At 34.6% G+C, this 25,423-nt stretch overlaps 1 protein-coding gene across 1 annotated transcript; it reads right to left on the reverse strand.

Annotated features, from left to right (window-relative positions):
- Window positions 1-9,545: 9,545 nt before the first annotated feature.
- LOC110093322 (homeobox-leucine zipper protein HOX6-like) lies at window positions 9,546-10,940 on the reverse strand. The gene is made up of 2 exons (XM_020818167.2): window positions 10,198-10,940; window positions 9,546-10,076 (listed from the first exon to the last, which is right to left on the reverse strand). Exons 1-2 carry the CDS (start codon window positions 10,840-10,842, stop codon window positions 9,720-9,722), a joined length of 1,002 nt encoding a protein of 333 aa, XP_020673826.1. The 5' UTR covers window positions 10,843-10,940; the 3' UTR covers window positions 9,546-9,719.
- Between the last annotated feature and the right edge of the window lie 14,483 nt (window positions 10,941-25,423).

The following is a 25,423-nucleotide window of genomic DNA, read 5'->3' on the forward strand; positions in this document are numbered from 1 at the left end:
TAAACAACTGAGTCATCGTATCATTTTTTGGTTATAAGCAAACAATGAATATATGAGTTTGGTTTTCTTTAGGAATAATTTTTGTCTTCTATTCTGATATAAATTGTGTTAGAACTGATTTGATCATTTATTTTAAAATTAATGCAATTTAAAATTTTCATATACAACACTATTCTTCATACAACAACAACAACATCAAGCCTTTATCCCACTACGTGGGGTCGGCTACATGAATCCTTTTTCTTCATTGTGTCCTATTAAAAGTCAAATTCTCGTTTAAATCTAATAAAGAAAGGTCATTCCTAATATTTTCTAACCAAGTCTTTTTAGGTCTACCCCTACCTTTCTTAACATAAGTCAAATCTAATACCTCTACTCTCTTAACTGGGTCGTCGGAAGGCCGCCTTTTTATGTGACCAAACCATCTAAGGCGACTCTCTCTAATTTTATCTTCTACTGGAGCTACTCCAACCTTTTCACGTATATGCTCATTTCGTATCCTATCTCTAAGGGTAAAGCCACTCATCCACCTGAGCATTCTCATCTCTGCCACACTTAACTTAGTATTATGCTTCTCTTTTAATGGCCAACATTCGGCACCATAAAGCATTGCAGGCCTCACTACCATCTTATAGAATTTTCCCTTAAGTTTGAGGGGTACATTTCTATCACATAACAAGCCCGATGCATTCCTCCACTTCAACCATCCAACTTGAATTCTGCTGATAATATCCCCATCTATTTCACCATCACTTTGAACAATTGATCCAAGATATCTAAAACGTGTACTCTTATTAATGACTTGATCGCCCAAAGTCACAATCCCCTCACTAGGTCTATTACTACTAAAATTACACTCCATATATTCCGTTTTAGATCTACTCAAGCGAAAATCTTTAGTCTCTAATGTTGACCTCCATAATTCAAGTTTACTTTTAATTCCCTCTCTAGTCTTATCAACAAGAAGAATATCATCAGCAAAAAGCATACGCCAAGGTACATCCTCTTGCAAATGTCTAGTGAGAACATCCATGACTAAAGCAAATAGATATGGGCTTAAGGCTAATCCTTGATGTAACCCAACCGAAATAGGGAAATACTTGGTCAAATCATCTTGTGTTTGAACACAAGTAATAGCTCCTGCATACATATCTTTAATGATTTGAATATAAGCATTATTGACTCCTTTCTTTTCAATAACTCTCCATAGCACTTCTCTTGGAACTTTATCATATGTTTTTTCTAAATCAATAAATATCATATGTAGATCCTCCTTATTTTCTCTATATTTCTCCATCAAACCTCTTAATAAATATATGGCTTCCATAGTCGACCTACCCGGCATGAATCCAAATTGATTTTGAGAAACAATAGTATCACGCCACAACCTATGCTCCATAACTCGCTCCCATAGTTTTAAAGTATGACACATTAACTTAATACCTCTAAAAGTGGAACAAAGGTAAGGGAAACAAAATTTTTAAGAATTCTTCTGATGTTATTTGTTTTGAATGCAGGAAGCCTGAACATGTGAAAGCTCATTGTCCTACACTTGAGGATCTCTCAAGCAAAGAAAAGAGTGAGGAGAAACCTAAGTTCATGAAGGATATGAGGTAAGTCCAAAAGGCATTCTAGCATGAATCTGCATCTAACTCCTCTAAGACTGAGGCTGAGGAAGAGACAACAAACTTGTGTTTAATGAAAGATGATCATCTTGATCAAAGTGAAGAAGAGGCATGTAAATCAACCTATGACCAATTACTTGAAATATGTGAGAAAATTCATGCATCATATAGAAAACTTAAGAAAACTCATGCTAGTTTGAAATTGGAGTTTTTGAATTTACAAAAAGAGCATGAAATTTTGATTAAAGATCACCTCCAAATTTAAAGCAATCACAGGTCTCTACTTGATAAATTTGATGATTTAAATAAAAATCATTCTGAATTAATTGTTGAGCATGATACTTTGAAAGCTTCCTACACCTAATTTGAATCTAATTTTAAAGCTTCTACTAAAGAATATGAGCATAAAAAGTACTGTTTGGAAGTTTATTTAGAAAATTCTAACTTGGGGCTTAAAGCAAAATTGAATACATTTGAGAGAAGTTGGAATACATGAATAACTAATTTAAAGCCTAAACCTAGGAAGAAGCATTATAACCCGAACCGATTAAGAAATTCTTTTCCTAGTGTTAGATATTTTTCATGTGGCATGTTAGAACACATAGCACACACTTGCACCATTCACCATAGTACACATTGGGTTTAGAGACCAAAATAGCACGTTTCACAGCATAACATAAATGCATTACATTCTTCTTTTCATAAGGATAGACCCAAACCTATTTGGGTTCCTAACTTTGACGGTTGATGATTTTTGTAGGTGTACTCTCACCAAAGTCCTCGTGAGAGCTTGGACATCGGAGGCTCGCGGCTTATAAATTGCTTAAACTTACTGCTTAATAATTTCTGGATTGCATACTCTGTTGTTATCTGTCTTTAATTTTTTGTGTTAAGCTTTTCAAGTTTGTTGTTGTTTTTTACTTTGGCTTTCATTTTACTTTATGATAAATTCATCTAGTTTTTATTTTTTTTAGCCAATGTTTAAACATCTCTAAATCAGTTAAAGGGAGAAACACCGTTGATGGTTTCCCTCCCTCTAACCTCTTTTAGTGGTATATTTTTTTTTTCTAAACAAAAGACTTTCTCAAATTAACAAATGTATTTTGAAATTAAGATATTTTCTATCTTTCTACAATAATCTATCTTATATATATAATGTTCAAATTTTTTATATATCTTTCAAGTTAATTGAAATCTTGCCATTACATTTATCATATGATTGCTAAGTTTACTTGTGGTCTATTCTTTCCTATATTAGAGAGTGAGTCTTTCTTCTCTAACATCTAGAAGATCTACTCACAACTAAAAATGTTTAAGAGTTTTTGAAAAGGGGTCTAGTTTGCAAAAATAAAAAAGAAAAGGAGGCTAATGACGCCAAAACAAAAAGATGCACAATGACACCAAATTGAAAAATATATACAAAGTGTATCAAAAATCGAAAGATGCATAAAGTGCACCATTCAAATTAACAAGAGGCATAAAATGAGCCCACAAAAGATAAGCTTATCTCTCTTTCAAACTTTTAAAAATTTTGGAAGAATTCATGGATTACTTGATATCTTTCAAAGGCTTGATTTCAAATTCTATGATTGAGACAAATTACTTTGGTATATTATTTTATACGATATTTTCTCTGGAACCAAGTTTTGAACAGATCTTTTTTCTTACCATATTAGTTTGTTCTGAGTTAGGTCTTTTTTTCTAAAAAGATGATTTTGCCCTAAAAGAAGTTTTAGCTAGGGTTAATATGATCAGATATTCTACCATTTCATATTTCGACATTGTTAACTCATTGGTCTTACAAATCTTTAAAATTTAATTACTTGGAGCATTTATCATATTTATGACTTGCTAAAACTCAAAAAAAATTTGTTTTTGTTTTTTGTTGTATTTCTATCCTTTTTATTGATGTTAAGTTTCTTAGGCCTTATCTAATCATCTCCATCCATCCTCTGATTCTCAAATTTTTGTTCACATCATCCCGGCCGATACCCCTATCGGCTAGGATGATCCGATCAATTTACTCTAAAAACCCCCCTCTACCGACTGATTTGATTTTTTACTTCAGATCTGTTTGGACGATCCATAATCGACCCGGACGATCTGATCGTCTTTTATTTCAATCTTTTTTTATCGGCCTGGCCGATAGGTTTTTCAACCCAGACGATGTTCTCCTCTTTATGGAAAATCGGCCTAACTGATCCACATGTTTGTCTTAGATAATACACGTGGATTTACATTTAAAATCTTTAAAATCGACTGGGATGATCCATTTTTAGAAAATCGGCCCGATCGATCCACCTGTTCGGTCCGGCCGATACACATGACACATGATTTAAACATTTTAAATTCGGCCGGTACGATTCATTATTAGACATCATCTTGGACGATCCACTGAATTGGCCCGGATGATCTACATTTCAACGGTCGTCCGGCTTAACTCTTCTGGATGATCGCCTGTGTCGAATCGTCCAAGCTGATATCTGATCAACCTGGATGATCGGACCGTCTTTTTGACCAATCGGCCTATACGTAATTATTGAACCTTATTAGCCTGGACGATCCTGCGATAGGCCTGGCCTATATGGCCGATCCTTTAAATTCAAAGACTTCTAGCCATTTTCTTCACTCAAGCTTTCTCAAACTCCTTGTATTATTGCTCTAGGGCTCTATTCTCTGAAAATGGCAGGAGGGAAGCACTCACGTCATCTTTCTGGCAGTTCCTCGAGGGCCACTCTGGACCCTCGATTCCTGGAGTCCGATGCTCAAGCCGCCTACTAGCGCTACAAGGAGGCTGGAATCACAGTCTCGCGGACCGTTAATCCAGATTATCTCTCTTATCTGGTAGTTAATTTATTTGCCCATACCTCCTTGTGCTTTCTTTTGACTCTAGTTGTCCCCTTCAATTTTAAACTTTTGTTTGATTTCTTCGGAAGCCTTAGAATTAATTCTTCTTACACTGTTTGCCTCATATATGAATCGACAGCCCATCGAGATCACATATCAGAATTGCCAAGAACTTCTACAACTTTCCACCACAGGGGATAAACTCCATACCCTATGTTCTGATCCTGATTATGACTGTGCTCCGGCCATTCACTTCCTTCGAAACACCACAACCCACTTTCATGTTGGAGAGACTAGCTCTTTACTCAAAGATGCTAGGACTATTCAATATGTCATTCGCACCTCTAAAATCCCAAAGGTTGGTGATCGTGTCCACATTACTTCTCTTCTTTCAATCACCACTTTTTATATTCTAGCCCATCGCAAATTCAATGCAACCAACCTGATCTTTCGCTACATCAATCACTTGACTAAAATTCGAGATCCAAGTCATAGAAGGAAACCAAATCTTGCCCTAGGACATCTCATTGCATATATTCTTGAAACAAAATATATCCTCCAATATCCTACTCCACCATATCTCCCCATAGTACTCATCTCCACCCTGGGGATGGGGAAGCTCGGGCTGAGGAGGAGGAGGCTTTCGCTCCTGTTCCTAAACCTGTCCCGCTCTGCCAGCACTCTCAGCTGGATCAGTTGGTGAAGCGATTCGACTAGTGGAAGCTTCGCATGCTGAGGACTTAGTCCATTTTGATTCCTACGTTGCACACCACCATCAACAGCATGACCACATGGCCTGGTTTGGATCTCAGTTTGCTACGATGACTAGCTACTTTCAGCAACCACCACCACCACCTCCTTCAGATGATCAAGGGCCACCGTTTTACTAGATTTTCTTTTTCTTTTTGTCGTTGTAGTTTATTTTCTGTTTGATTATTATTTAGTGTCTAGTTTACTCCTGTTTCTTCTCCTTATTATGATGTCAAAAGGGGGAGTAGTATGTTGTAATGTTTTTGTCTTGTACTTTTTTAATCTATTTTTTCCTTACACTATTTGCACTGAATTGCCATAACTGCTTGTAACTTTTTCATTTTGTTTTTCATCGGAGATTGCTGCAAATCTATTTTTCATGGATTATGATTTTGATGATATCAAACACACTTGTTTCTCTACAACTGCCATTCCTACTGACATTTCAGGACCACAAGATCAGAGGGCAATCAAAACCAGCTTAAGATTGCATAGACTAGGTCTTAGTCAGTTTGTAATATATTTTTTCCCTTTCTTGAGTCAATTATAATCTTTGAGGTGTCTGATGCTAAGTAACCCTACACACACACACTCACACTTGAGTGATTTTTTCTATCTGAATTTAGAGTTTTCTGGTTTTGCTCACATTAGCCGGGATGATATTTATATCGACCTGGACAATAAGTTCAAAAATAGAAACCCTAATCAGGGCATCATGGTTAAGGAAGCCGTCATTAAGCCAATCAGCTTGGATGATATTTTATCAGCCATGATGATAGGTTCAAATCAGAAAGAATTATCCGCCATGTTCTATTTAGGTATTTTTTATTTTAGGACATCAGCCAGGATGATATACTATCGGTCTGGACGATGTAGCATAATTATGCCTAAATTGATCTGGTAATTAAGGAAAGTAATTAAGGTTGATTGCACAATCCATCGACCGGGCCGATCACAGGATCGCCCGGGACAATCGTGTGGATGATTCACATCGGCCAACTTCAATTCAGGACGATGTCCAGGATGATTTGGCTTGGATTTGAACTAATCGGCCAGGATGATATTCTATCGGCCTTGATGATGTGACCAAAATTACTCTAATCGTCCTAAACCGATCAGGCTGATTGAGCAAAATTTATATTGATCAGCTAGGCCGATACCCCTATCAGCCTGGACAATAAAGTTGATTTGTATAAAATAAGAGTTATTCCGAAGCTCTTCTAATTAAGATCTCTTACTCTACCTTAGAGGAGATCATTTGACGATGTCTTGACCTAAGAAAGCCTAAAGGAGAGGGAGAGAGAGGGAGAGAGAGAGGATTTTGTGCGGGGGAGCTTGTGAGGGGAATTCACAAGGGTTGCTCCAAGCATTGTTCCACTTCTTCTTCCACTAGAGTCTCTTATCCTTCGAAGGATTGAGAGAGGTGAGCTTTAGCAATAGATCAAGGTTCTCTGCCTGCTTTAGGAGGAAGCAAAAGGAGTTAGGTTCTCTGCCTCGCCAGGGTTGACAGAAAGGAGTTTTGTGAGGGCTTCTCCATCTTGCTGTGGAAGCAAAAGGAGAGTAACTTTTGTAGTGCAATACTCAGAGAGCGCCTCTGGTGAGTGGACGTAGGTCGAGTTGACTGAACCACTATAAATTTTTGTGTTCTTTTTCTACTGCTTCCGCTTTTAATTTTTTGCACTTTGATTAACATTGTGGTGAATCTTGGTTTGAGTTTTGTGTTTTGATTGTAATAATTTTTAAAATACCAATTCACCCCCCCCCCCCCCCCCCCCTCATGGTTAGTGTTGGGCCAGTTCATAGAGTTTAACATCCCTAACAACTTTCAGTTTTCTTAGCATCAAAATTATCATGTGAAACCTCTTTCTCGATAGCAATAAGCTTCAGAGAAACAAAAACCATGTTTCCATCATTAACATTTTGACAAAAAAAGAACATTTTGTAAACTAGCAAAATTCTGATTTAACGCACAAGGCATTTAAAAAAGAGGTAGAGTGGAACTTACAATAATACCATTAATAGGAGAAATATATGTCAACACGATAGGAACCCCCCAATCTAGTATTTGAAGATTTAAAATATTATAATGCTTTGGAATATAATTAATAAGAGGAGAGACAATCAAATCATTAAATGGTTCATTTGACTTTTCTAGAAAGCCATCTAGCTAACCCACACAAGCAGAGGTAGAAACAACATTAATTGGAAGGTTATTATCTTGATTCATAGAATGCATGTCATTAGTTTCCTTAAAGGGGGAAACCACCATGCTATTTTTGTTAACAATCGACTTAGAGATCTCCATAGGAGACAATTTTTTCTTTCTTAGGGAAGATACAAGTTAAAATAATCTAAAATCGCATGACCATAAGTTTTACAATGATTACATAAGAGAAGGATTTTTTCAAATTGAACTTTTTGCAAATATTAAATGTTTTCAGGCTAGTTAAATCTCTTTATGAGACTTTTTTGATAATATTCAGCTCAGCATAGACACGAGCAACATAAGGTCATGACCAAGCAGCTGTTGCTTGATCCATCTAAAGAGGTTGTCCAAAAACATAAGCTAAAACATGAATAATTTGGGAGTTAAACATTTACAAACGTAGGATTGAGAACAAAATTCAGACAGGAACAATATGAGACTTTTCTTTGATGTAAAAAAAGGAAGTCCACTTTAAGATCCTGATCACTTACCAGTAAAATATAAAGTAAGATATCTTTGAAAAAATTTGGCAACAGTCAAGATCGTTAGAAAGTTGAATAACCACATGTCTGGAATCCAACATTCTAATAGAAAAGGACCCTTATAGTTTAAGATTGACCAAAAAAAACATGTATCGAATCAAGATTGGTATGACATAGAGCAAAATTTTCAACCATGGTAAACGCAAAAGGTGCATTAAGTTTCTCAATGCTATCTTCCCCAAACATCACTGCATGTACACCTTTAAAGGATATATGCATGAAGGAAATATAAAGAAGAGAAGAAGTAGCAGCTCTAGAAGCCACATCGCAAAAAGATTTCGAGTTATTATCAAGTTCAGGGAAACCACAAAGCTTTACGTGATTAATGGGTCGGCTGGATCCCCTTGGGTTAGAGGACGGCAGCCGTCACAAACCCCAAGAACAACAGAACAAAACTAGCAGACGGAAAGAACCGAAAAATGAATGAAGAAAATAAAAAACATCAAGGGCCATAATTGCCTTCAGGCCACTTAGAAAACGCTCAACTACAAACTATAGCAGCAAGAAGCTCAAGAAAGAGTGGTCAAAGATTGCAATCCAACAAAATCCCTAAAATGGCTAGAGCACTGAGAGACGAAGATGAGGCTTTATGAGAGGAGGACACTTTGATTCGGGGATTAAGGCTTTTTATCGGAAGCATATATAAATTCATTGAAATGCAAAAAAGAGGTTTCTGATATTTCATATTTGATGTTGCGTTCTAGAGAGATCTTTCTTTTCACTCAATATGAAAAATAAGGAAAATAAGAACTTATTGTTTAAACTGAGGATCATAACCCTATTTGTAATGTAGTTTTTATTTTATTTTTGGCAATTAATAAAATAAAATAAAATGCAAACTCTTAGTTAATTCTACTCCATATTAAATGATATATCATATATGACAAATAATAAATAAATCTCAGATAGATCAAAATTTCGTAGGCTTAGTTTTAAATATCTCCGAATTTAAGAACAATAAAAAAAAATGTTTGGCAATATTTGGAATAGCTTGCCAAAATCCTGGTTGAATTGCGATAGCAACCGCCACATATTCCATTCAAATAAATTCACTCAGAAAAAGTACGTGCTCAAAAACTGCTCTTCTAATTCATGATCGTTATGTCATATTGAGAATTTATGAGCACTTTAGGTGTTTTTGTGTCTGGCACATTAAAGTTTTGACGTCGGATTATTCTGCAAAAAGCAATCAAGAAAAAAGGATCAACGCATTAATTATATATTTTTTTATAGTCAGAATTAACCAAATCAAAACCTTCAATCCGCTTTTAAGCAATGATCTCGCATTACTTGCTCTTTCCCATCGCATTCCAATCGCTGCATCTGCGAGCAATGGAAAGCGGGAAGGTACAGCGGTAAGCAATAGAAATTTCGTCGGTTATAACCAAGCACCCAATTCCCGCCTACTACCTTCCATACTGTAAACACCAGGTTCATAAATTTGTGTTAATCGCTTTAAATTTGTCCTCGTCATATTCTGATCGATCAGAAAATTTATATATATATATATATATATATATATATATATTTAAATTATACAGTGAAAATACGTTACATAGCAAACTACAGAAACACTAAAAAAAGAACTTCCAAATCAACTTATTTACAACCGTATATACCATGATTTTCTATTATAAAGACCTCTGTTTTAATTGCCGCATTCACGCCACATATTTATCATCTCGGTAGATGACAGGGAAATGAGGAGCCCGTTACTCCATCTTAATGTCTACGGAAATGAAATATTGCTTATTCGTAAGACAAAAACTCCCACCACTGAGAGCAACCACCGCCATTCATCAGCTGATCTGACGGCCAACCGGTACTGTGGAAGCAGAACTGTTTTTGTTCTGTACTGTCATCCGAAACCAAAATCCTGCCACCCCCAGCTTGTTCCTTCGTTTTGTGCAGATGATGCTCCACCTCCTTACCCACTGAAAGGTGGTTCACTTTCCTCTCCACATCATAATTGTTCTTGTTTGAGGACAAGCTCAGTATCGGAGTTTTTTCCGCCTCACTGCGTGTTACAGTGAAGTCAATCTGCTTGCTGCTCTCCTTTTTCTCCCGTTGATTATTACTCTCCACCATCTCCGCAAGCCTTTGCACCTGAAAAAAAAATAATTAGCACCTCCAGACTGTTCAGCTAGCGCATCAATTAACCACCAATTAAGAAAGAAGAGAAAACAGGGGATGGGTAGATGCAAGTAATATAAGTCATTGTGCTAACCTGCACGGATAAAACATTTTTCTGGTGGAGCAAGGACTCGAAGGAGGAACGGAGCGCATCGTAGTCTGCGCTGAGAGCGGCATAAGCTCGCTCAAGCTGCTTGGACTTCCATCGAGCACGTTTGTTTTGAAACCATATAGCCACTTGCCGGGGCTGCAGACCAAGCTCCTTAGCCAGCTGCTGCTTCTTCCTGGGCTCTAACTTCGCCTGTTCTTCAAACATCACCTCCAGTGATTTCACCTGCGTCTCAGTGAACCGCCTCTTCTTCTCCACCGCCAACTCCGCCGCCGCCGCCGCCGCCGCCGCAGAAGCTGCAGCATCATTCTCACAGCCGCTACTACTGCTGTTGCTACTACTCAGCATCATTATATCGATCAAATTTCCCACCGCATTCGAATCCATCATCATCTGCAGCCAGCATTCGTGAAATACGGGAAGCGAAAGTGTCGGGAGATTTAGAAAAGCTTTCGCCGGCGTGGTTTGGCGGGAGATATAGATGAGCTGCCGAAATGGGGGGAGGAGGGTAGAGAGCCAATGGAGGAAAGGCGGGCGGGGAAGTTGGCGTGAAGGACTTGCCCGCCTTGGCTTTGCAAGCTGTCTTTCTATTGATTCCACGTAGCTGTTGCTTAACATTTTGTTCCTCATAGATCTCTATCTGTCTCTGTCGCCTTAGGGGCCTACATAGCTCTCCCATTTCTGTATTAAGCAGGAACGCCGATAAACCCAGCGATAGAAAAACGAAGTAAATACAAATGAACCATGCGCGTCAGATCATTATTCAAACTTATAATCTATTTTAATTTATTAAATATTTTAAAACAATTAATATTTTTATTTTTATATAAAAAATCTTGCATTTAAAAATATATTTAAATTGAATCACATTCAATTCATAGTTCATATTTACATTAAATATATCAAGAATTAACATTGTTTGAACAGCAGTTTTTTTAGCGTAATTTTTTTTACTTAGAAAGAATGATAAATTATGATTTATATCATTTATATTTAATCTTGATAAATAAATTTCAAGCCATTTTTCTCATTTATTTATTCTCACATTTAACCATTATTTTATAAAAGTGGTTTTATTTATTTTAAGTAATTAGAATAAAAAAAGAATATTTTGATAAGATTTCTTGATTTTATCTTTTAAATTAATTATGTATTATATCATTTTAAATTTCATTTAAAAATATAAATTTAGTAATATTATTTTTATCAGAATAATTTAATGAACTTTTGTAAATAATATTTTTTGTGTGATTAACTATTTTTATTAGGCATTTAACCTTTTTCCATGGAGATCGGAAAATTAATTTCGAGGGTTAATGGTCATTCATGTTTGATTTGTATATTATTATTATAAATAAGTTATGAATAATTATATTAAATATTAAATTTAATTTAATATAAATATAAATAATAATAATAATAAATTAAATATATATATAACTTCTAGCGGCTAAGTAATTTTCCTTGGAGTGACGTGTTAGCCTTGGTGGGGGCCATTGGGCGGACTCATGAGGACGTGTCGGCTGAGAGACGTGGCATTGGTCATCTCAGAAGACAGGTGGAAGACTAACACAAAATGCGTGGGAGTGTGGGATACGCTGCTGGGGGTCGCCGTCGACCCGCACAGGCCAAGTGCGGCGGGTAAGGACGTGGGCCTCTTCTTCGATTTCTTCTCTTTCTCGCTTGATCCTTATCCTGATCTGGATTTTTTCCTCCCATTAAGCTACTTATCGAATCATAAAGGAATTTGTTTAGTAGCGTCTTTATATTGTTAATTTAAAAAATGCTTACATAAATAATTAAAGATGCTAATTTTATATTTGTTTATAAGAAAAATAACATAATATTTAAAATAAGGGCTATGAAATGATTAAATTTTAGAATGAATTTTTCCAGGATTACGGATTAAAAAGTTATTAGGAAAAAGAAACCTGAAGCTGAATTAATTAAAGAAGGATAGTACATGCGAATCATTTTTGCGTTTTTTTTAAAGAACGCAATTCTATTTTACATTTTTATTGTGAATGCAGGATAAAAAAAGGCAATATCGATTAAAAATGTAATTTTTTGTGTTCACCATAGAGAACGCGAAATGATTTTGCGTTTTATTCAGCCGATGAAATTTAATTAATATTAATTTAAATAATTGTTAAGAGATGGATGGGAGATCCAAGAGAGAAGAGGAGAGAGAGACTATTAAATTTTTAATATTTAATTTTTATAACCTTTAGTTTTTAACATTATGTATGATTAATTAATAAATTTTTTATATTAATGTATATAATATATTAAAAATATATATTATTAAATATTATTAAACTGTTGCTGGTTAGAATATACATGGCGATAGAGTTAGAATTCACGTCTAAATGTTATACGGATATCCAACAGACAATTAGAAATATAATATTTTTTACATGAAAAATTCTGGAAAAGAAAAAAAATAAAAAGCCACTTCCCGTTGAATTGATTCCATTAGTATTAATAGAATAAATTACAACTGATCAACCCGTCGTATTGAGAACGATTAGATAACAAAAATCAATTATCAGATTGAAATCTAGTATCGAGTACATATCGGATAAAAATCCTGTGATGTGTGGTGGTCTGGCGAAAATTCAGGGTTTGTTGGTGGCCAAGAAAAAGTTCGGCTTCAGTTGGTGGCCGAGCAGAAGTCTGGCGTCAGTTAGTGTCCGGGCAAAAGTCCGGCAGTGGTCGAAGAGTCTCGTGGCAAGAAAATATAGGTTGTCTCTCTTCCTTCTCTTCCTTGCTTGAGTCCTTTTCGATGAAGAATGAGGGGATTATTTATGTTTTTATGAGAGTGGCATAACCATTAAATACAAGAGAGATCAAGGGTAAGTTGTGAGTGGTTTGAATGCATGGCTAATATTAATTCCCTTGATTAAGAACTATTTATTGGGCATTTAAATTCCCTAATTATATCATAATTGGACGATTATGAGCTTGTTGGATTAGTCTCATCAAGTCGGTCGATTCAAATATAAGCATGTAATATTTGTAAATTATTTGATAACTTAATTTATGGTTTAAACATTCCAAATGTGCTTCGGGTCATTTATTTGGATCCTTTTGGGCTCGGATTAAGTCGAATGTGGTGTAGTTGGGTTCGAATTTTCGAGACGTCTAGTTAGACTGTAAGTTTGTTGAAATTGAAGTTTAGATGATCCTAATTTTAATTTCAAAAATTTTCCACTTGATTTTTCATCAAGATTTGTGCCCAATCAAGATAAATTTTTGATGACATATTAGTTGCCCCCCATTTTAAGACGTCGAAGCTTTAGAAGCCAAAAATATGCATCAAAGCCTTTGGAGAATCTTTTTTTAACATTTGAAACTCCAAAATAATTAGATTGTGAGCGTAGAGGTCCTAATTTACTTTAAAAGTGCAAAAATTGAGTCTAAATGTCAAAAAATTATTTCAGAGTCTAAAAAAACCTCTGATTTGGATTGTTTGAACTGAAAATTGAGCTCGGACATGAATGGCTGGCCGAACCAATGAGCAACCGACTGCTACCACCTGAGGCGGCACTTGTCGCAATGCCTAAAAAGACTCTACCCCTGGGGCACACGACCTGTGTAGAGCAGCCAGTTAAAATCGGCTATGGTTATTGCTATTTAATTTTTTAAAATATTTATTATTTTGTTTTCTTTTAGTAATTTCTAAAATTTTAGAATTAGAGCCAAACAATTCCTAAAAAATTTTTAAAAAAATTGGAGGCAAATTTCACCTCCTTTTATGGACTATTCCCATCTCCCCCCCCCCCCCCCTATTCCCATCCCCCCCCCCCCCCTCGTTTTCCTTCTCGTTATATAAATACCCCCTTTAGGTAGGGGGAAATAGTCCCCTTCTCATTTTCTTTATTCTCCTTCTAACTTTATTACAATTGAGGCATTCCACTACCTTAAATAGGTGGCATGCTCTAACAAGTATATGTGCTCCTCTCTTATGTAATAGTTAGAATTTTCAGGTTTCTCCTCCATTTCTTCCCCATTTCTCTTCTTACGCAATAGGATTTCCAATGTTTTTGGTAAGTGGCATCCCCTATCAAAATTTAGTGTTCATTTTTAGTGTAGAAGCTCAAATGAGTGAACATGCCTCCATTAAAATTCCCCAAGCCAAAGGAGATCATCATGTTGCCCAACACGAAGGTCTAAAGAAGGGTTAGATGGTGGCTAATACTAATGATGTCTCCTCCACCATAACTAGCAATTTTGTGATTAATTTAAAGAAAATTTTCATTTCCTAATTGATCTTATGATGAAGGTGCCTGAAAACTTATATCATTTATGTTATCTTCCTTGAGGATTCTCAATTATTTATAAGTTCAATTTTTTAGTAGGGCTTTGATTTCTATCTCCCCCAGAGTTGGCCAATATTTTAGGGACATGTGGAGTGAGTTTGTTCCAATTTTCTTGTAGAGCCATATCGATCATAATAGGATTAATTATATTTTTTAGAGATTATGGTGCGATGTTTACTCTAGAGTGCCTTTCTCAAATGGGTCAACTTACTTATAATATGTAGGGTTGTATCACTTTCAAATCTAAATGGCTAGGAATTCGCACTCGAGACCACTATAAGAGCTGGATTAATGGATTATTCTTTGTGTAGAATGATTGGAATCATTTGGAGAAATGGGGAAAGATAAAGGATCTATCTATTCCCCCTCACTATGAGGTACATTATTTGAGCAAATAAGTAGATGAAGAGTATTTATTCAAGGTGAAACTATTTACTTAGGTAGGGAGATCACTTGCATAATTGTTAAAGAAGTTAGCCAAATTTATGGAGACAGTTGTCCACACTTTTAAGGTTCCTCTTAAACAGTCAAGGAATGATGGAGATCTGCAGGCTTCTAAAAAGAAAATTGTAGAGGAGATTTTGACACTTACCAGCAAAGGTTACTATTCTTTTCCATCCAAATTATACATTCTAAAAGATATTTTGAAATATCATTATGTGAGACGCTGATGAGTTGATAAACTTGTGAGTTCACATTTTCATTTTTATATTTCTTTTGCATAAAAGGATATACCTTACAAATTATTTCTTATATTTTTAGCTGTTACAACATATGTAACTTGAATATGAATTAACCAAGACCTTGAATGATTGGAATAATGAATTTGTGAAGGATAGGTATCTTTAAGTAGAATAAAATAAGATGTATGATGGCAAGATCAAGGAGATGAATGTAGTGGAGCAGCTAGTAGAGTGGAGAGCAAAATTGGTTACCATGACGACTTTAGACTCTTTACAGAATTAATAGATGGATCACATTCATATTAAGCTGGTGGATGTACAGACGACAATCAATCTACATGTGAAAGATCAGTAGATCCTTGAGTAGAAGATAATAGCTTTTGATAATGAGAATAAGAGATTTCAAAGTCTATTGTTTGAGAAGGAAGTCAAGTCCAATCATAACTTCACCTTCTAGAGTTGTAGAAGAATTCAAGAAGTATGTTTCTTTCAATATTATAGTTTAAGATCATGTTTAGGAGGTCTTGGTTCTCACAAAGAAAATCTACATATTGCTTCTCTTCATTTGAGAGAAGATACCTAATATAAATAGTCCTTGAAGGTTTTTCTTCTGATATAGATATAAAAGTGAGGCTTTCTTTGGGAGAAGCCCTCTGAGGGATATCCTCATTCTAGAGATCAAAATCCTTAATACTTAGGGTAACTGATGGGCATTGTTGAGCCTGCCTAACATAGCAAGATTGTGCCACTTGTTAATTTCCCATTACTACACCGACTCCTGCCAAAGTAAGAAATTTCAATTTAAGGTGAGGGATGGAGGCAATAATCCCAAACATTGATTGGAGTGAACATCCAAAGATAGTATTATAAGCCAATTCTAACTTTATTACAGAATTAGATGGAGTACGGAGTCTATCGAGAAAATTCTCTAAGTACAACAGGGAGATTAATTATTTCTTTTACCCATATAGGTCAATTATTAAACAGATATTTCGAACCTACGGCAGGTGGTCAATATTTTTCTTTAGTAAGACCCACATTGAGAAAAGCTTAGTAGAATAAGACACCCATGAAACTTACACTATCCATCCAAAATTTTTTTACATTGTAACATGGGTCACCTATCCCCATATTAATCATGAGTGGATCTTGATGATGCATTTTTTACTCCCTCCAAATTAGAATAATCCAAAGTAATAGAATAATAAATACAAGACTTTTTTGGTGTCGACCTTTTATCTACAACCATTAAGACTTTATTAGGCTACAAAGGGATCACAATGGCTTCAATCCCACCAACTATTTGATAATTATTCAACAATTTTATTTGCTGTAGTTGATTCCCCACAATAGGACAAACATTATCTCAAGCAGATGGATTTTGAATAAATTATCAAAGATAGCCTTGTTTCATAAGTATCTTAATTTCATCCTTGAGTTACTTAAAGGTTTCAATTGTGTGCCTACAATTAGGATGGAAATGAAAGTATTGATTTTAATTTCTTAGCTTTGGCTTCAAAGGTTTAGGCCACTTAACATTTTTTTTTTCATTTTTAATGGTCATCAGTACATTTACTTGAGATACATTCAGTGGTTTATACTCCTCTTGTCAAGGCTCACATTGTGGCAATGTGGGTTTATGAGACAAGTTATTCTTCCTTTGTTTCATTAACTACTAGAATGAGTTATCCATCCCTTATGCATTTTTACACTTTCCAATTATTTTTTCAATCCTCAATTTATGAGCATTGATGGATTCATCTACAAATATTTGTGCCTCGGCATAATGTATCATGTTCGGGTATAAAGGAACTATGTCTTATATAAGTGCCTAGTAAAGGGAACAAGGACAAAGGCCTCCAAGGAAAACAGCTCTAAATAATTCAGGATCCACTCCTGGAATTTATTAAACATCCCTAGAAAATCATTGAAAATACTTTTTAAGACATTCTCCTTCATTCTAGAGAATCTAGAGAAATGAGATGATTTCTTAGCAATTCTTTAAGTAGCAACAAATTATTTAACGAATACTTGGGCCAATTTGATGAATGTGGGGATAGTTTTGGTTAGAAGTGAATAGAACCACATTCGAGCTTATCCTTTAAGGGTGGCAGAAAAAACTTGGCAAAGGAATGTATCTAGGCTCGCTGGATATATATAGTGGTTTTATAGTTATTGAAATGCTCGTATGGTTTAGATCTCTCATCATAAGAATCAATGCTTAATAGTTTGAATCTTACAAAAATGAGGTGTTGAAGGATAACTTAACTCAGGGGTGATAAATCTTGAAAGTCCCACTGATGTAAAGACAGTCTTTATCCTCTCATTGGGATATCTTCTTGAATAAATCTCTATATTTTGTAGCGTAAAGCATTGTGTGGGAGATTAACAAAATGAGGTTGGGCTAAATCTTTGATAATAATGATAAAAATCAAGGTTTCCGACCTGTGCGTGAAGGATGCGTAGAGATTATTATGCTAGCATGTTCATTGTCTTGGCATAAAAGAGGATGCTTCCTTGACTGAGGAAGTCGAATATATGTATGAAGATGTTTAGGTTGAATACCCTCAGCTAATGGTGTATCTTAAGGGAGAAGAACCTCTTCTTGTCAATCTCTCATAAAAGTTAATATATCTCATTTTGAGATTCATCCCTTTTTCGAATATAATTTTCTAGGGAAGTTCCTAAAGTTCCATCTCCAATAGCTTTTTTCCCAACAGGATAAAAAGTGGCAGATACTTGGCCTCTTTTATTCATAAATTAATTTCTAGATTGATGTGTGTTGGAGAGGGAGGTTCCTAAGATGCTATTATAATGCTTATTTTTCATTAATGTATTACTTAGGATAGTGGGATTGAAGTTCCCACAGACGGCACCAAATTATAATTCCTAGTAAAAATGATTCCCCTAGTATTTGAATAAATTATAAGTGACTGATCTGTCCTATTGAGGATGATTAGATCATAACAATTAACTATCAGGTTGAAATCTAGTGACAAGTGTAGATTAGATAGAAATCTGATGATGTACATTTGGCGGCAGCATAGAAGTCTAGCATTAGTGTTGTGACTTAGTTTTAAATTATTATTTTATATCATGTGATTTTTTTATGATACAAAAATATTATTGATTTGATTATTGTTTCTCCTAAAACAAATTAAAAAAATTATGCTTGTGTTATTTGTGTGTAATAATGTTTTAGGAAAAACAAACTCCAGACTGCTAAAGAATTCAAGACAAATAAGATTAGGGCTTCTTGTAATTGAAGTCTATATCTTTTTCTATTTTTCTTGATTCTGAGATAATGTGGGATTGTATTTGGGTAATCGTGCATACACATATGATGGGAGTGAGTCAAAACTTATATTTTAAAAAATAATCGTACTGTATGATTTGACAAGAACGTTCCTCTACAACATAGTTAATTGAATCATGCCTTATAAATTTTCTTTTATATTGTTCGTACTATACGACGTTGGATTCATACAAACAACATCTAGAGTATAAAATGGATATGTACCAGTTCATCCCAAATGAACTCACTGATTTTTTAACTGATCATACTGTACGATGTGGAGTTTGTACATATGACCTATAGAGTATGAAATGGGTGTGAACCAGTTCGTCCCGTATGAACAACTAAAAATTTTAAACTATTCGAACTGTGCAATATTATTTTCATACAAATGATATCGAAAGTATGAAATAAGCGTGTTCATGTTCATACCAGACAAATCATGATTTGTTTTAACTAGTTCATACTATACGTTGTAGGGTTCATACAAATGATGATTAGAGTACAAAATGGGTTCATACATAAACATACCAGACAAACCTATTCATTTTTGAACTATTTGTACTATAAGATGTCAGTTCATACATAAGACTGCCAGAGTATGAAATCAGTTCATACAAGATTATACAAGGATTTTTTTAATTGTTCATATGTACAAAGTATAATCGTACTGTATGATTCAAATATGTTTAACTTGATTTTTTTAGTTTTTTGGATAGCTTTTCTTGTCCTTTTATATATAAGGGTCATAAAAACTGAGTGTCCATACTTCTTCTGTGAATTTTCTCTTGAGAGTGAGAGTATTTTAAGAGAGTGTTTGGGAGTGAGACTTGAGAGATCTTGCAAGTGGAATTTATAAAGGGTTCATGAGGTTGGCCAAAGGTGAGGATCTATTTATAAGTTCTTTAAATCTCTGCCCTACTTCTTTGAATACTCTTGAGAGAAGATTTTGGAGAATATCCGATACTTTGCCATGACTAGGAGGGCGAGAAAGGATGCCGGTACTCTTCCATCACCAGGAGGGTGAGAAAAGACATTGGAACTCTTCCGTCATTAGGAGGGTAAGAAAGGACATTAATATTCTGCCATCACTAGGAGGGTGTGAAAGGACATTTGTACTCTGCCATCACCAGAAGAGTAAGAAAGGATGACGGTACTCTACCGTACTGAGGTTAGTGGAAGAGAGGTAATTGTAAGGGCTTCTCCATCTTACTATGAGACAAAACAAAGAGTCACTTTGGTATAGTGTAATACTTAAAGAGGGAATCTTCAGGAAGTGGACGTAGGTCTACTAGGACCAAACCACTATAAAATTTTGTATTATTCTATCTTTACTTTTAATTGCATTTTAATTTTTCAACAAGTTTAAATTTTAGTGGTATGAAAAAAATTTTGAGAAAATTTTATCATTATGTAAAAAATGTTAAATTAATTTTTTTAAATTACTAATTTACCCAACCCCCACCCCCACCCCCACCCCCAACTTGGTTAGCCTTGGGACAGTAGCATTAGGTCTAACAACTTATTCAAACTTTCAATTAATTGGTGGCAAGATAGAAGTTCTGCATTAGTCAATGGCTTGATGAAAGTCCGACAGTGGTCGAGGAGTTTGGTGGCAAGAAAAATCTAGTTTGTCTCTCTTCCTTCTCTTCATTCTCTTCCCTAATTGAGTCCCTTTCCATGAGGAATGATGGGTCTATTTATATTTTTGTGAGAATGACATGAATAGTAAATAGGAGGGATATCAAGGGTAAGTTGGGATAAATTTAAAAAGACGGTCGATGTTGATTCCCTTGATTACAAACCATTTATTAAGCATTTGAATTTCTTAATGATTATAGAATTTGACAATCATTAGCTCATTTGATTCATCTTCTTGATCTGCTCGATTCCACTATAAGCATGTCATGTTTGGAAATCTGTTGGTCATTCAATTTATGCTTTGAGCTTTCCAAATGCGCTTCGGGTCTTTCATTTGGATCCGCTTGGACTCAGATTGAGATTCTATATAAGGTTTTTGTGTTGTTGGGTTCGTATTTTTTAGATGTTCAGTTTGACTATAAATTTGCTAAAATCAGAGTTTAGATGTTTCCAATTTTAATTTTAAAAAATTTCCACTTGATTTTGCATCAAGATTCGTGCCCTATCAAGATACATTTTTTATGACATATCATAAAAATTGAAATTTTTAATATTATATATGTAGTTGAACATTATTAAATTATATACTTAAATATACATATAACATAAAACTTTTATATCAACTAACAATTTTTAATCTTTATATTAAATATTTCAATAAAAATTATAGTATGATTAATTTAAAAGTTATTAAATATACTTTAAAATTTTTGTTATATGTAAAAAACTAATATTATACTAATTTTAAAATAAAATAATATTCTTTTAAAATGAAATAATTTTCTTATTTTATTATAAGTTAAATTTAAAATTAAATTATTTATTCATATAGCATCTTCAAATATTCACAGCGATAGAGAAATATATAATTTAATGTCTTAGAGGTGTATGAAAATTGTGCACACAATCTGATAAAAGGAGAGGGTGTATCGTTCATAAGAATTACTAGAGAATTTATGTGAAAATCACTGAAAAGGTTGAAAAACCATGGGACATGACCAAGTTTGAATGAATCCACTATTATTTGCAATCGATTACAAAATGAGGCCCTCCCTTGGGGGGAAGGCCTTAGGCTGATGTAGCAAATGTACATAATATTATATGGTGGGAATAGGAAGATTTAATATTAAAACATTCAATTTATCAGCAAAACCATAATTGGTTGGTGATGGAGGTAGGAAAGACCATATTCTAGTGACAAAGGTTAGAAGGTCTGTAGTTGGCGATAGAAGTCGAAGGGACCATAATCGATAGGAGACAGGGGTCAAAAAGATCGTTATTTAGCAATGGAGATTGAAAGGATTATAATAGGCGACGGAGGTCGGATGGGCCATAATCGATAAGAGATAGGGGTAAGAAAGACCATTATATGGTGATGGAGTTCAGAAGGACCGTAGTAGGTGATGCAGGTTGAAAGAACCATAATCAACAAGAGAAAGTGGTCAGAAAAACCATTGTCTAGAGATGGAGGTTGGAAGGACCGTAGTTAGTGGGTGACGAAGGTCGGAAAAACCATTATTTGAAGAAAGAGGTTTAAAGAAATGTAATTGACTGGAGATGGAGGTCAAAAAGATTATTGTCTAGCGATGGAGGTTATAAGGACCATAGTCCACAAGATATAAAAGTCATAAAGATTATAGCCGATGGGCGATGGAGGTTAAAAAGATAAATGTCTGGTGATGAAGGTCAGAAGAACCATAGTCATCGATCGATGAAGGTAAGAAGAATTGGTCAGTAGGTGACAGAGGATGAAAAGACCATTTTATAATGATGGAGGTTAGGACCGTAGTCGGCGGGCAATATAGGTAAAAAAAACCATTATCTTATGGCGGTGGTTGAAAGGACCATAATGGATGGGTGATGAAGGTTAGAAGGACCATTGTCAATGAGCAACGAAAGTCAGAAGGATTGTAGTATTACTATGATCAAAAGGAGTTTACTTGGTAGCCCAGTGGAGGACCAATAATGGTTGGTCGCAAGAGGAGGTCCAATGGCAGTCAGTACTCATATGGAAGTCTTGTGATAGTCGACGGTCGAGCGGAAGTCTGATGGAGGTTGACGGCTGAGTGGTCTTCTAATGGAGGTAAGCTACCATGTTGGAGTACGATGATGGTCAGGTTGACATTTGGTGGTGAAAAACACCCGGGTGGAAGTTTGGTGGCGGTTGGTATTGAGATAGTTGCTACTTAGTTTTGCATGTTTGATATTCTTGCAATTTGTATGTTTTTTATGATTACAAATATTATTAATTTGATTATTATTTCTCCTAACATATTTTGGAAGAATTATTTTTCTCTTGTGTGTACTAACATTTCAGGGAAATCATACTCTAGTTTGTTGAAGACTTCAAATCAAGATCAATTTAGAGTTTATTGTAATTGAAGTATATATTTTCCATTTTATTTAGTATGAGAGAGTATGACTATAATTAATTAACTGAGCACATACACACCAGAGTAGAGTTTAAAATTCATTTTTTAAAACTGATCGCACTATACGATATTACATCGTATGGGACAATTTGGTCAGTTATTTTTTCGGATGAACAGACAAATAAACTAAAAAGAAAATATTTTTCTAGGTATGGATCATATGGGATAATCCTAATTTTTTATAAGTACAACATCTCAGGTCTATTCTCGCATAAATTTTTTTTTCTAAGTATGGATCATACGGGATGATCCCAGTTTCGTATAAGGACGAGCATCTCTGGTTTGTTCTCACATGAAATTGTTTTTTCTAAGTATGGATCATATGGGATAATCCCAGTTTCGTACAAGGACAAACATCTCAGGTCCATTCTCGCTCATTTCATCTTTATGTTTAATACAGACAAAATTTGAAACTTTTCATAATGTTAATCCCGGATGAACTTGGTTCATACCGGATGATGATCTGGTACAAAATGATTTCATATCAATTCACAATAGGTTTGTATATAACATTATTTAAACTATTCGTACATAAGAACATATAATCGTATTGTACGATCGTGTATGCTCAAAATTGAAAAATTCATTTTTTTTTGAACAATTTTTCATGTCTTTTGTATAAAAGGTCCATTAAGAACTGACGTAAATAATCTTATCTTCGTAATTTTTCAAGAGCAATTAAAGGAGACAGTGTTATAAAGTATTTTAGATAGATTTTTTACTAGTGGACTGTGAATGGTTCACAAGGTTACTCAAAGGTAAGGATCACTGTATGTGATTTATGTTTTTCACTCATGTCTTTCAAGATTGCTCATGAGAAGAACTTTGAAGAAGATCCAGTTCTCTGCCGACACTTAGAGAATATGAACAGCCAAAGGTACTCTACCTACACTTAGAGGGTGTGAAAGGATGAAGGTACTCTGCCTACACTTGGAGGATGTTAAAGGATGAAGATACTCTACCTACACTTGAAGAGTGTAAAAGGACGAAGGTTCTCTACCTCACTTGGAGGGTGTGAAAGGATGATGGTTCTCTACCGTACTGGGATTCATGGAAGAGAGTTCTGTAAAGGCTTCTGCATATTACTATGGGGGTAAATGGAGAGTCACTTTGTTAATAGTGCAATATCTGAAGAGGGAGTCTTCAGAGAGTGGATATAGGTCGTGTTTGACCGAACCACTATAAATCTTTGTGTCGTTTAATTTTCCATTTCTTACTACAAGTAATTAATTTTATTGTTGAAAAGTTTTATTTTTAATCTTTAATTAACTTGCTTTAATGAACCGATTTCAAATTTTAAAATCTATGAAAATTTTTAAAATTACCTATTCACCCCCCTCTTGGTTAGCCTTGGGACATAAGCTTAGGTTTAACAACCTATTCAAGATTCAATAAGTAATATCAGAGATTTGATTCAAAACCATAAGTTTAGACAAGTTTTTGAAAATTGAACATGGTTACTTTTAGAAATTGGAATACACTTGAAAGATATTCAATCACGAGACCTCCTTTATTTGATAACATTTTTTTTTATTTTTGGAAAACACGTATGTCTACATTTTTATAGTCACTAGATTATCGTATGTGGATTCTAGTTCTAGAAGGGTATATAAAACCAACTAGATTACTTGATGGTATTAGAGTTGAAACACCCTTTGCAGATTGGACTGTAAAAGAACGTGACTAAGCACAACTTAATGCAAAATATTTAAACAATTTATTTTGTACACTTAAGTTAAAAGATTACATGTAGGTTTCCACTTGCAAAAGTGGAAAGGACATATATGATAGACTTTAAATTACTTATAAAGGGACTAATAAAATAAAATAGTCTAGATTAAACATCTTGTTACATGACTATGAATTGTTTCATATAAAACCCAATGAATCTATTTCTGATATGTACATAAGATTAACTCAGATAGTCACTTCTTTGTATGCATTAGGTAGGGAACTAACGAATGCTAAAATTGTTAATAAAATTCTTCTTTGTTTGCCTATTGCTTATGATACAAAAATAAGTACTATTATAGAGTCTAAAGATTTAAATGTTTTTACTCTATTGATAATCTTCTTGGTTCACTAATTGCTTACGAGCAAGGAGTGAGTCAAAGGAAGATTCATGTAGGTGAACAGCGAAAGGAGAAGAACATTGCACTGAATGTGGAGGAGTTAGAAAGTGATATTTCACAACCTAAGGATGAAGATGATATTGCCTTGGTGACTAGACAATTCAAGAGCTTTCTTAAAAGAAAATAGAAGAGATGCCAATAATGGAATAGAGGTAAATTTAAAAGAATGTTAAGGTTTTAAGAGATATGATTTGCTATGAATGCAAGAAACCTGGACATATAAAATTAAATTGTTCAAATCTAAAAGCCACTCCTAACAAGGAGAAGGTTGAGGAGAAACCAAATATGCAGAAGGGCAAGAAGATATTTTAAAGAGCTTTTTGGGCGGACTCGGCTTCAGAATCATCAGAAACAAAAAAAGAGGAGGAAGTCACCAATTTGTGCTTAATGATTGATAATATTGATCAGTTAGATCAAGAAGAGGTATGTGACTTAACCTAAACTAAACTATTAGAAGTTTTTGAAAGAATTCATAATGCATATATAAAGCTAAAGAAGATGCATGCTAGTCTGAATTTAGAGATACAAGAAGTACAAAGAGAACACAAAATCCTTAGGATAGATCATGCATTGATAGATAACAACCACATGAGCTTACTTGATGAATTTGATGATTTGAATAAGAAAAATGAAATTTTAAAATCATCCTATGCTCAATTGGAAAAATACTTTAAAAAGTTTAAGGATGAATTAGAGAATAGAGAGC

Source organism: Dendrobium catenatum, unplaced genomic scaffold (assembly GCF_001605985.2).
Source record: "Dendrobium catenatum unplaced genomic scaffold, ASM160598v2 fragScaff_scaffold_989, whole genome shotgun sequence".
In the NCBI taxonomy this organism is placed as follows: domain Eukaryota; kingdom Viridiplantae; phylum Streptophyta; class Magnoliopsida; order Asparagales; family Orchidaceae; genus Dendrobium; species Dendrobium catenatum.